At 35.9% G+C, this 14,250-nt stretch overlaps 1 protein-coding gene across 2 annotated transcripts; it reads right to left on the reverse strand.

Annotated features, from left to right (window-relative positions):
- Positions 1 to 996: 996 nt before the first annotated feature.
- On the reverse strand, positions 997 to 3,113 carry admb (adrenomedullin b). Of its 2 annotated transcripts, XM_089116399.1 has the most exons (5): positions 2,956 to 3,113; positions 2,517 to 2,629; positions 2,312 to 2,431; positions 1,922 to 2,217; positions 997 to 1,575 (listed from the first exon to the last, which is right to left on the reverse strand). In XM_089116399.1, exons 2-4 carry the CDS (start codon positions 2,615 to 2,617, stop codon positions 1,947 to 1,949), a joined length of 492 nt encoding a protein of 163 aa, XP_088972525.1. In that variant the 5' UTR covers positions 2,618 to 2,629; positions 2,956 to 3,113; the 3' UTR covers positions 997 to 1,575; positions 1,922 to 1,946. The 2 variants fall into 2 exon arrangements, with proteins under 2 accessions (XP_088972525.1, XP_039547799.2); XM_039691865.2 differs by having other exon boundaries at positions 997 to 2,217.
- Positions 3,114 to 14,250: the final 11,137 nt, after the last annotated feature.

Here is a 14,250-nt window from a genome sequence, read left to right on the forward strand (position 1 = left end):
AGTTTTCTTTTATTGTGCTTTTGTGTTCATTTGTCTGCTTAAAGAGATTTTCGACTAGCCTATTTGTTGATAAAAACAAAACATAGGCTAATTAACAATTTTTTTTCACTACAACAAAGCATTTTTATGGATATGTTTCGCGTTATGTTCAACCTCGAGGCTTGACTTTATATTATACACACGACATCCCATTAATTTGAGAAGGGAACTGAGATAAAGGCAAATGTTTACTTACAGACACACACACACACACACACACACACACACACACACACACACACACACACACACACACACACACACAACTCATTCCATTCCTTTTTGCTGATTTTTTTTAAATTTCTTTATGTAAAAATGCAAAAACGTCTTGATTTGCGTCTCGCTATTTTTTTTTTTCGGCGTCTCGCACGTGCCCGAGCACCGCCGCGGTTTTAACACGATTTGTCAAACAAGAAGTTCATCCTTTACAAAACACATCTTGAGACCAATTCATTTAATGTACGTGTACACTATTTTAAACAATTCTTAGAAGTAGCCTACCATTCTTTTGAGTGTACAGTTTTTAATTAGAAACAAAAAATGTGGGGAAAGTCATATTCTCTCATTTCATGAAGGATGTTGCTCAAGACTGTATTGTGCTTATCTTAATTACCTTATTACCTTACCTTTATTGCTTTTATTTGGTAAATGTTTTATTTGCAACTACTTATTTCCTTTTGTCAAATGTGAAATGTTGCTTTAGCCATAGCCTAATAATTAATAGGGAAAGCGCACCCTCTGCTGGGTTTGTAGTGTAGTTCAAAAAGTTACTTTTCTCACAGTCCACTTGCCAAAAACGACTTTTTATGAAATATTTTACTGTGGCTACTTCACTTAAAAGTTAGCGTGCGTGACGGTAATTTAAAACGTAAACGTTTTGTGTAAAGTAATGATGGTGGCAACACAATGTATTTTCAGTCGGTCCACCACACAAAATATTTGACCAACTTTATCAGCCTGTGTTTAGCTACTCATTTATTTTTGCGTTCAAGGTACCGACCTGAAAGCTGCCATGGAAATAAGATACAATTTGTTCTCACTCACACTTGCAGGAGTTTAATAGGTTATCAATTAACACATTATTGAATAATTCATGTGGAAAAAAATCTTTGCAATATAGCGATATGAAATCACAGGATAAACATCTTATTTCAAAATAAACACAAAATAAACAATTTCTTAAGGATACATGTACAGTTTTTAGATATAAATATATGAACTTTTAAACGTACAGTATTTTCATAATATACATCTTTATACACATCAATAAAAGACTACATTATAATATTAAAGTAAATTATTGCACGGTTCCCACAGTATTAATCAGTCTTCAAGTATGTGGATGTCCTTGAGGACAACAAAAAGCATTTCTTCCATGAAGAGATTTCTCTCTCTGTTCTTCATCGTTGGTCCTCCAGGGTAAATAGCTTCATGAAAGCTCTTCTCGCTATTCGCGCACTGTCCTCCTCACTGAAAGTTTGGGCTGGCAGTGTCCTGGGTTGTTCCTTCATTCCTCCAGCAGAGGGCGCATCAGTGCTGCAGAAGAGACAGAGTCCCAAAGCTCCATTAGAATGACAAGAACGCTAAACACATGCACAGCGCATTGACCACTCATTTCCTGTCGTATTGCCTTAGACCCTCACAAAGCTTTTTTTTTTTTAATATTTATATTTTTTTGTCTCAACTGATAGCACTCCTTTTTTCCACAACCACTTTAAGCGACCTGAATCCTTCTCTGTCCAACCCATCAGGCAGAGGATGGAGAGAAGGATGCTCCACTTGCTCCTTTGTGCCTGAAGAGAGTACACTAACGTTCAGCAAAGGAAGTATGAGAAGTATCTCAGTAAAGAGAGCCAATATAAACCAAAGGCTCTTGACAAACCACAGAGGTGTTCCTGGGTTGTCCTTTAAATCCCTTTGTGGATGGATCGAACCCATGCCAGCTTTAGACGGCCTTCTTGGAAAGTCAGTGCAGGGCGGTTTGATGGGAGTGAACGCCTGCGTCGCCGTCCGTAACCCCCTGAGCCGATCTTATCAGTGGGGGCGTTGCTTGTCTTCGTGTGCATCATATTCAGCAGGTGGGCCAGTTCGTGCACCGAGCAGGTGGCCAGATTACAGCCCGCTCTTTCGACTCTTTTGACCGTGTAGGCTGGTTCTGCCCGCTTTACCCTCACACCCCTGGAGGGAAACAGAAAGTATTTAGTTTTCCTTGTGATTAGTCACAAGTTTGCCCTTGATATGCGTGTTGATCCAGTCAAAGAATGTGACATACCTGTGCTGTGTTACAAATGACTCTGTAGCGCTGTTTCTCTGAGTCAGCAAAGCTGTCGAGTCGCTCTCGCTTCTCTCAGACACATCTTTCCTCACCTTACCCTGGAGCCAAACACTGAGCCTAGCGGATGACAACAGAAACCCGTGAGATTTTATTCAAAATCAGAGTTTTGAATGGCAAGAGTGGTTCAGTCATGAGAGCGTACCTTCTCAAACCATCTGTATTCAGAGGTTTTGCACCCGTGATGCTCGGCAGAAATGCAGTCAGCACACACCACAGGAAAGCCTTCTGAAGCACTGAGTTCATTGTAAATGGAACCTGCGGAAGAACATGTATAGCAGTGTTATACTTAATCATATAAAGTGCACTTGCTCTTCTCATGAAAAACAGAACAAAAGCCCCAATGATGTGATCTTCCTGCTCCTTGTTGAGTCCACACTGGTCATTCATTTATTTTGAAAGTTACAGAGGTTAAGTTTTGCTCAACCGTGTCATTTCCCAGTAGCAAGTCTTAAATTCGCCTGAGACAAGTGCACACTTGGTGCAATGAAAATGACTTGCCAGAAGGTCAAATGTCTCGCTAACCCATGTTTTTGCCTTGACCTTTGAAACAAAAAGGCAGAGAACAAACCAAGAAAACATACCTGATAACTCCGGTCGCTCTCTAGAGTTGACTGCACACTTGAAAAGTGGTGATGTTGAAGTCAGTATTTTTGTGTAGGTCCAAGTTGTGTCCAAATCTTAGTTGGCTAAGGATGAGTATTCAGCTGTGACACTGCTTAATGGTCTGAGTTACACAGAAAAACCTGAGTGCTTTATATACTTTACTGGGGGTGGGAAGGGGCGGGAGTTGTCTTGAGTGACAAGCAGCCACATCCCTGTTCCAAACTAGCCAACAACTTTATGTGCCCTGTCTTAAAATGATAGAATATAACCCCTGAGAGAAATCATCATTCCAGCATTCCTGTAATATCGTTTTTAATTAGATGACACCATTTGTTTTGTTTCCGAATCATTTTCTATATCTCCTGCATTGGTGTGTTCGGAGGGTCAGAGAGGTTTTGAATTGTCGGGTCGAGATTCATTTCCCAGACAAATATGCTTCAGCATCAGCCTTGTAAACATCTGATGATTAACTTCCTGCGAAGCATCTGGAATGCACATCTAATTGGTGATCGAGTTTATTTCAAATGATGTGACTGCATGGGAGATGTTGTCCTTGGGATAATGACTCTGGACGAGCCCTCACACATTCCAGCCACCTACACATTTTGTTAACAAGTTAGGAATGTGGAATTAATGATTTCTATATTCAGTACAGATAATATGACACCAGGTGCTTTGCCAAAATCATTTGAGAATGGAATATGCCCAAATTTGTAAGTGAAGAGAGAAAAACAGTAGATGGTAATTATTTCTGTTCAAACATTTTCCCCAACCCAAAAATTTGATTGGGTTATTCTCTCTGGATTGTTGCAGGTTCATTTGGCATATTATTCAGTCCATAAATAAACAACAAATTCAATATTTAGATTGTATATATACACATCTGCTGTAGCCCTCAAACCGTATTCACTTTAGCCCTTAATCCTGTAATGGAGGACAAATGTGGGCACAGAGGACTCAGGTGTGATCCTAATCTTTATTTATTATACATATTATATCACAGTCTGTCTTCAATAAAGTTTTGTCTATCCATTTATGGTGTTTTTTTTTATTTTGGGGGTATTTTTGAATTTATTTACTTCAAAAAGTACCATATTTTCTATGTAAATTATGCTTATTTTTATGTTTTATTATTTTAATTTTTTTTAACTATATTAAAATGTCATTCCAATAAGTTCTTAGAGCTAAAAACCTAAAGATGAAGCGACTTTGCGGTCACCTGGTGTCTTATTTTGGCTTATTTTAGAATGTTCTAAATTACAGTTTTTTCCATTCATTTCTATGGGTGCCCATTTTTGACCCAAATAAGAGTTTAATTAGTTTTTTTTTACACCCACTTAACATTGTAGAATTTAGTCAGATAGATCAGCAAGACTGATTATTTATTAGATAAAAATACAGTAAAAAAATTATAATTTTGTGAATATTTGAACATATTTTAAAATTGTATCGATGGCAAAGGTGAATTTCCAGCATCATTACTCCAGTCTTCAGTGTCACATGATCCAGAAATCATTCTAATATGCTAATTTGGTGCTCAAGATTATCATCAATGTTGAAAACGTTTGTGCTGCTTAATCGTTTTGTTGAAAATGATACTTTGAGGAACATTTATTTGATATATACATCTTTTTTAACATCATAAATGTCTTTACTCTCTGTCGAAAACTGCAAAACAGTGTTACTAGTTGTACACTGTTGCGATCTGTTTGGTTTTTAAATACACTGTTTAAGCACATTAGACACGATTGAATTGCAAATAGGCTGCGTGACTATGGTAACATTACTTTTAAGTGCCTCATAAGGCTGCTGGAAATGTTCCTGCCAAGTGAAGACATGCTCAGGAAAGACAACTTTACTCCTACCAGTTTCCTTTGAGTTAAACAGCACCCAATTCTATATTTAAGCCTGAGTAAAGCCTCTCCCTCTCGTCTTTTTATCGGTAGAAAGTAAAAACACAGTGTCGAAATTTCTCAAAATGTGTTCTGGAAAGATAAAACGCTCCAGCTCAGATGTTTCTGCCAGTCTGACAGCAGAGTAGTTGCTCAATTGCTCTTGGTGTAAGTGACAAACTGAATCAATTTGTGGTTTTCTATAGTACCACACAATCTAAATGAAAATAGTGAGAGATTGATATGCTGCGTGGACTGGAAGATGCATAATATTGTCACTTTATGAGAGGAATACAGCATACAGAATTAGATTCTTACAGTATTGAACTATTATGTTCAGAGTCAACTCCACATGTTTTGATGCAAGTATGACAGCACAGCTGTGATGTGTTTCCTTTTTTTGGTAATAGAGCGATTACCTGATGTTCCTCCTATCTGGTGAATGTGGTTGAAGCAGGTTGAAACCAGACTTTGGTTATACAATATCAGTGCTTGAGCGACGACTCAAAAAAAAAAAAAAAAACAACTCAAGGGTGTATTCCAAGCAGATGGGGCAAGTCCCCTAGAGGCATTGTTGTTGCAACATCATCAAGTCAATGAATACAGACAGCCACAAATTATTTTAAGCCTCAGGAAGAGAATCTGCTCCATGAAAATGACACATCTCATCACATCCCCATGTCATGAGTCGTGACATACATGCTCTCGTTTACACTTGCCAAGTAATGCATCGTGAAACCACCGTGACATTTTAAGCAAAATCCCCTCTGTTCTCAGTAAGTTATCTACTTGACACTTGCTATTGTGTATCCTTTATATATAGGAGGAGTAAGTGGTTCGATGTAATAATGACTGTGCTGGCATCTGCTCATCCGAGTGGTCGGACAGCACATGTTATTTATTTGTTAATAATCTGCGCATCAAATTTAATATAAATCCTCACAGGCTGGTTGTACAATCAGCCGCTGGTGGATGTCCAGTGGATTTGATTCAAAACAAGTGGGTCGTATCTTTTTTACTATCAGCACGTTGCATGGTGTGAATGCTGTTTTCATGCTAAGAAATAAATCACAAGCAGATTTAGAAGTGTGGTTATTTCTGCTCTGTTTCATGGAAGCGTTTATGTGGCAGTAGTTCTGTTCGATTTTTTTTTTTTTTTTTTTTTTTTCTGGAAAATCATGCACACTATACATTTATTTATTGACTTGTTTTCATATGGTTTATTTTAAACGCATTTCAGCATAGTTTGAAGCATACACATTTTTTACACTTTGATTTTTTTGCATAAATTACATATTACATGTTCTCTGGAAAATTGCAATTTTGCTTCTTGAGTGAATGTATGAAGAGTTCAGATGCAAAAGCCTCTAAGTGCCATTTGAAGTTCATTAATTGATTCATTAATTTGACTTAAATGGGAATGAAGATTACCTATGAATTGTCATTTAAGTGAAATTACTGAACTTAAATATACAAGCTTGATAAAAATGATCATTCTAGAAGAAAATTTCAAATGGCACTTAGAGGCTTTTGCATCTGAACTCTTCGTATATTGTTTTACAGATATTTATATATTTTAATTTGAAAACAAGACAAAAAGAAAAATACTGTTTAAGCAATTGCATTGAAATGGAGCGCAGCAGTGATGATTAATGCCAACCTGGAAGTTAGCATCACTCTGGTTCCCTTGACCCAAAAGTTTGTTCCATTGGCTCTTGTTTTGTTCCTTTGGCTTGCAGAGTTATTGCAGAAAATAAACTCTTTTGCCAACAAAAGGTTATGATTCTGATAATCTACACAACTGAACATGTCATCATCACTAAGCATCGGACAACTGAGTGTTTATTTAAAGGTATAGTTCACCCAAAAATGAAAATTCTGTCATCATTTACTTACCGTCAAGTTGTTCCTAACATGTATGAGTTAGGAGGCGGGTTACTGACTGTTTGGTTACTGACATATCTTCTTTGGGGTTCAACAGAAGAAAGAAACTAATACAGGTTTGGAACAACTCTTTAAAGAAGCATTTTCTCTGATATTTAGTTTGAAAAATTTTCAAGAGCATGATTATAAGCACAAAAAAGGCTGTGAAAGCAGACTAGAATGAGTGTCTCTGTATGGCGTGATGATGTAGTCCCATTCAGCCACTTTTTTTTTTTTTGCAAAGTAAAGCTTTAAAAAAAATCACAGGGGGTATTACTGATATGCGTTTTATATTGTAGAATAAAACGTGAAAATATCATCAGCTTGTGTTAACCACAGACCTTATTTCAAGCATTTATTTTTTAACTAAAAACCTATTGATTTTGGGACAGTAGAACCAGAAGTGCTAATTCGTATCCCCGTTTTTTTGGCTTACAAAAACACATCATTCCAGCAGTACTCTTGTGTATGGTTTTTCTCTTTTAGCACAATGCTTCATATATGCCACAAGGTACACCATAAAGACTGCTGCTTTATCGGTTTGCGACAGTGTAGTGCAGTTGTATTTGAAGGTTATAGTCAGTCAAATTTTCATGGAAGTATGGCATACTTAACCAAAACCTAAATGTTTTCACATGTTTAAGATCCAAGCATGCCCTAATAAACACATCAAATAACTTCCCGGCACCTAGGGAAAACAAGCTTTCCGAAGCGTATACAAACTAACTGTGGTATACGTGGTGTAACTATGGATGACTCAACCCTTTTATTTCAGTTAAAAACAGCAAAGGGCATTTCAGATAATTAACCAGCAGTAGCTTTCCGGGAACCATCACCTGAAATAGGTAAGTGACTTTCAGAGGAATGAATTTCTTAACACAAGCTGTTTAATAAACTTTAAAGTCTATAAATGTTACAGTAATTATTTAAGTTTGGCTGTTCGTGCAGTTAATAATCCTTATATATTCTCTGTTTTGTGTTTGAGTCACATCATCTATTCAATTCGAAAGCATTTTTGCTCTCTGGAACCACTTACATCTAATCTTCCGTGGCATATCTTTAGCTATTATTGTCTGGATTTTTTTATTACTCACAGTTGCTGGTATTGCACAGTTTTGATTGGTCGGTCATTGTGCCTAATCTGATTTTAAAGACGCTGTGGATCGCTTATGTGTCTAGCAGAATGTGAAATGAAGTATTGGGCTTTGGAACAAATACCTGAAGTAATGATTCTTGGCAATATAAACATGATCCCCAGGTGGTCATCCATCCGTTCTTGTCACAGTCATTTTCTGCTGTGCTGTCTTGCTCGTGTTCTTTCGTGCATAGCTGTTTTAGTGCTCATTTGTTGGCATTTGTGACATTATATCATTGTCATGCAGTTTTTTTCTAATTTACCAAAGGAGTTTGTTTCAAGGGTGGCAAAATGTGTTAGATTATGTTATGGCTATATCTATATGGCTATATTATTTTATCATTAAAGAACCATAGGTTTTATTCCCTTAATAGTACAAGGAACATTTTTGTTTGTTGGTTTGCTTGAATTGTTCATTGTTTTGAAACAAGTAAATGTTTATATTGTTTTTGTTTACCAGCATTCTCTTAGTCCAGAGGTCCACCTTTTAGTGCCCAGAGTTAATAAGTGGCAAATAAATGCCTGTAATGTATGCCAGTAGAGTTGTGGAGCGGAGATACCGGCATGGAAAACTCCACTGTAAACCGATGTGCTGTATACTAAATAATGTAGTAGATATGCTTGCAAAGACAAGAAATTAAAAAGGGGCCCACACTTTTAATATCCAGGATTCTGGGCTCTTTTGGCTTTGTGCAGTAAGAACCACTCAAACATTGGCATTGGCCAAGCACCACCCACATTTTCTTCAGAATTAATATTTACTACTTGAAAATACACATGTACACTACCATTCAAAAATTTGAGCTCCGTAATTTCTGTTAAATAAACAAAAAACACTGTAAAGACGTATATAAAGTTACATAAGATTGCTTTCAAATAAAAGCTGAACATCTTGAATCTTGAAAATCGCATCACGGTTTACACAAAAATATTAAGCGGCACAATGTTGGAACAATGATAAAAAAAAATAAGCACCAAATCGGCATATTAAAATGATTTCTGTAGGATTTCTGAACACCAAAGACTGGAGTAATGATGCTGAAAATTCAGCTTTGCCATCACAGGAGTAAAACAGCTATTTAAAACTAACTGATTAAATAAATTTAGCTTCAGTAAGCATAAGAGAATTTATGCACACACAAACTTTTGAACAGTATTATTTTTGTGAGTTCTTATTGGTTATGGCTCACTGGACAGGTCTGTTTAGTGATGTTGATATTGCTTTGTTGTAAATAATTGTTGGCGTTGAAGTGAGTGTATCTGTAGGTGAACGTAAAATAATCTAAAAAATATACTTGGTGAAAATAATCTACAATAACAAAAAGTCCTGCATGAGTCTATCCTCATTGCGTTACGGACGTTACAGTGTCTTTTATCGTTTTAAATACAAATTATTAAGTAAAAACAAACTAATTTACAATACTGAGTTAAGTCTACTTGCTACTCATTTCTTAATTTAGTCAGAAATTAAGTTAATTCATTGAAGACCATTTAGTAAACTTACGAGTTTTAAGATGTGAAATTTTTGTGAGGCAAAATTATTGTGACCTGCTTTCAAAGTACCATACATTTTTTTTTCCATTGCATTTTTGGAAACTGAGTGAATGATTGTATGAGTGATGACACATGCTCCTCTTTATGTAATCGTAATATTGTAGCCAGACTTTGTGTTGGTAATCAGGACACATAATCCAGATATTTTTACTTGTCTAACCAGAGCACGCCATCTAATTTTGTTTTTGGGGCAACGTCTTGTTAGGTAATGTGGAGTTTAGTTCTTTGATTCTTGGCTTGTTATCTGCTTTGTTGTATCATGTCTAACTTTGCCTAGTGTGAATCACACTATACTTTAATATTGCTTATGTAATCTTTATAAAGAATCTTTGGACAAAATGAAACTGCAGGAATCATTTCATTTTCAGGCTTTCTTGGAGATCCATTTTAAGGTTTTCCACACATCCTCTTTCTATCTTATTACCATCAGTGCATTCAAGAGGAAGTTATACAACATGATTCTATCAATATCAGATATGGAGTTTTTCCTTTCAATTAATTCGCTTTTTTTAGGTAAATTGTTAAATCCTTTAACAGTGAATGTTCAAGACGTAATCTGAGACAGAATCCCTAACATTAAGGGTTATTTTACGTATATTCTAATCTTAATAATGATAAAATGGCAACACTTTACAAAAAGGGTCCATTTGTTAACCACATTAGTTAGTTCATTAGTGAACTAACAATGAGATATACGTCTAGAGCATATCAATCTTAGTGAAAAAAATCTCTGTATAATATCAATCTTTAAATGCAATATATTTTAAGTGTACCTAAGCATTTTAGCACAATCAGGACCTCAGCACTATACTTCTGGATAACTAATTAAGTACAAAATTAGTTGTTCCAATTTAGCAGATTTTAAGTGTTCCAATTTAGTATACCAAAAGTATTGTACAATTTAAATATTATAAATCATCAAGAGTTTTTATTCAATATCCAATTCAATATTTATTTAACACCAGAAGGACTTATGCCTCAAATATTTCCAGTAAAAGCACTGCTGGTAACTGTTATGGGACAGGACAGTTCGGTAAAGATTGTATTGCACCTTGTGAATGACCCTTCATCCGTTAAAAGGGCAGTATATGTTTTGAGCACAAAAGTCAGAATGGATTTGCTGATGTTATGCTATCTGTGTTTTTTCCTTGAAGTTTAAAATAAACTTCCTGAGAACATATAAGCACTGTACACACGCATGTATAATGTTTAAACAAGTGTCACATGTTCCCTGGAGCTTTAAAAATGTTGTTCAGGCGTTCTGTGACCATGTGTGTTGGATCTTTTAAGGATTTCAGTAACATGTTTAAAATGTAAAGCTATTTGCTTAATTGCCACAACAAAAAAAATCTTCCTGGAATGCGAGAAATTTTGCCTTAAATCTGTTCGTACATTCCTAACTTCTGACTATGAAATATGAATTAGGCCCCACAGAGAACATCTGACTGTCCATCTGCAAAGGGGTCACGCTGGACGTCCCGCACGGTCCAGGCAGGGACAGCTTCATCAGAGCTTCTCAGCAAAACAGATGGAGATCTGCTGAATTGAGTTACGAAATGTCATTCTTTCTGACATATGGTACACTGTAAAAAAAAAAAAGATCAATACGTTATGACAACAACAAAAAAACAACATTCTTTTTTGTTTGATTGTTTAATGTGATTTAAATTGAAATTATTATATAAATATCCAAGTTAGTACTTCTTGACCAATCCATCACGTGACTAAAACAAACACTAGGTGATCAGATACTGGTCTGTTTACCTCTCATCTTGAATTTACGAGTACCCCCGCTATGGTTCATTTGTCCATAAAATGTTGGATTAAAGCGTCTATGGGCTGTTGCCATAGATTCTTGTTTGTTGAAAACATAAATGATTGATGTTTGGCTTGACCTGTGTAGTTTAAAATGTGAAGATGAGACTTTATTTTTAGCACTTCATAATCTGCTTTTTGTTAACTGTCCCTTTACTATTCCTCATTCTTAATCTGTGACCGCATTCCCTGTTCACATCTTGATTTAATCCAATTCTTCCCTTTATTTATGATCCGTGACTGAATTTGCTCCTCCAGATGAATTTTGACTCAGCACTTCAGAATTTCTGCCTGTTTATTTAGCGCACGTAAACCACGGTCACTCTGGGATTATGTTTGTTTTTTAGCGTCAAAAGGTCAGGCTGTTTACGTGTCTGTACAATAAGAATTATTCAAAACAGGTTTTTTTTTTAAATTACATCCTGATTTTTAAACCTGATGCTGATTTTTTTGAAAGAGAAAAATGAAAGAATAGCCAAAGCTTGATGGTTTACAAACATTAAATCATGTTTTAGTGTTGGAAAGCCTCACCGTATACACAAATGAAAGTATTTAATATGAATTTAAACAACACTGGACCTTTTATTTATACTTTTATTGTAAAAATGTTACCAAAAAAAAAGTGAATGGTAATAGTAAATGATGACAGAATGTTCTCTTTAAGTGATTGCCCTAAAAAAACATCCCCGTCCAATGAGAAACCACATCCAATGAGAAACAATCATGTGTTTTTGAGACTGCATGAATTTGCATCATTGTTAATTTTAATCAAATATGGACATATAATTGGAAAACATTTGTGGTTCTCCCTTCATCCATCGTCAAATCCGCCAGGCTTTGAAACCCTGACACTTTGAAACTTTTGAGTTTATAGAGTCAGGTGGGGTCATCTTGTAATTAAAAAGCTGCATTGCACATGTACGTTTGAAATGCAAAACATGTGCTTAGTGGCTATTTTTCAGTCATTACACTAATATGCTATGATTGCTTTGAAATGCAACATAGCTGTAGATGCATCTTGTTTATCTCTCAGATATGATTTGGCTGAAATGATACAGCAGATACTGTTAGAACATGTGTGTCCAATCAGAATTACCTCTTGTGCATGGAATGTGTGGCATTTATAGTGACTCTGGTGTCAGAAGTCAAATGAATGGCAAGCTGCAGCGCAGAATGTATTTAACTCTTAAAGAACACTTTCAGATGCATAATGTGCATACAGTTGTTTTTACAGCAGTTATTTTCTGCTTAGAAAATTTTTTCCTGTTCAGTGCAAGTCAATGGACTGCATTTGTGGCATTATGGTGATTACCACAAACATTTAATAAAAAATAAATAAATAAAAAAAGCACAAATCTGGGTTAAAGGGAACATTTCCAATATATATCCACAAGATGTTAAATAATGTGTTCAAATATTAATTCACCCAAAAATTATCCCATTATCCGTCCTTTCTTCTTTCAGCCAAACACAATTGGAGTTATATTGAAAAATATTCTGGCAAGCTTTATAATGGGAGTGAATGGTACCATGCGTTGGGTCAGAGGTAACTCTTCTGCCAGAACTCGACTTGCGTATGGCCCTTATACTGGAAGCCAGTGTTTTATAAAGAAAAAAATTGATTTTTCTTACAAAAACGCATTGCTTTGCTTCAAAGGCCTTTTTTTAAAATAGCCGTATGGATTACTTTTATGATGGATGGATGTGCTTTTTGGAACTTTAAAATCTAATGTTTTACCATTCACTACCATTATAAAGCTTGGAATAGCAAGGATATTTTTTTTATATAACCCCGATTGTGTTTGGCTGAAAGAAGAAAGTCAAATACACCTAGGGAGTGAGTAAATTATGGGATATTTTTTTATTTTTTTTGGTGAACTAACCATTTAACATGATGATAAGAAGTACCTTTCTAGGGGGATGAAAGCACACTTCGACCGCTAAAGCAAATGTTGACCAGTTATTTTCTAAGGTGCAGCAAACTCATTGGCTGCTGACGATACAGAAGGAACCAAGCAGATTGAGTTAAGGACCTATCAGGATTGAGCTTAACTTGTATTCAACCTGACTTGGAAATATAAATGGATTGATTGTTTGCTTGTTTTATACTACACTTTTTATTTTTAATATAAAGTACTGACCATGATCTTTTTCGGCATGGAAAAAATCTTTGTGTTGACTCAACATTTTGTACCGTTTTGTTGCTGTGAATACAAGACATCCATCAGAGTGTTTATCAGTAGATCTGCAGAGCATAAGTGGGAGCAGCCTATAGCCTGCAGCACTGAGACTGTTTCCTTATGAGCTCCTCGTGGATGAAGGGGGGTCTGTAGGCTCGTGCCATTTTCTGACACCGTGCCAGAGATAAGCACCGCTTTATTGGAGTTAGTGCGAGGAGACGGGGGACCTCTTAACTGCTTCATTCCTGATGTCTCCAGCCACGCAAACTGTGACTGCGATGTCACTACATCATCTCTGAAGCATCTGTGCACTTTTGGGGGTAAATTGAGCTATAAAAATAGAGAACAGATTATTATATTGATATGCCGAAGTTTCTGAGTTTGCAAGTAGGCCTATATGTTTGTCTGCGACAGTATTATTTCCTGGCATATACTGTTTGTGAAATTTACATTAGCCTAACTAAGATCAACCCTTAAGCACACCTCGGGTCTTTAGTGACCTTTGACATCATTCACTACCCCTCCTCTTCATTCATTTTTTTAAGTTCAGAATTTCATTCAGTTTAATTCAGTTTAAGTTTTATAAGCTAAATGCCTTGCTCTGTTCTGTAATGCACATTCGTGACTCTCCTGTTCGAACTCGTTTATCAAAATGAACAAATCTTTTTTCGTGTCATTTGTTTCATTCAACGAAGGAAATGAACGAATTGACTCGGGAAAAGATTTCTTAATTTTGATGAACATGAGCAACATTTTTTTTTTTTAAAAGCGAAC

The sequence above is a fragment of the Pimephales promelas genome, chromosome 10, assembly GCF_988280905.1.
Source record: "Pimephales promelas chromosome 10, fPimPro1.hap1.1, whole genome shotgun sequence".
Lineage (NCBI taxonomy): Eukaryota > Metazoa > Chordata > Actinopteri > Cypriniformes > Leuciscidae > Pimephales > Pimephales promelas.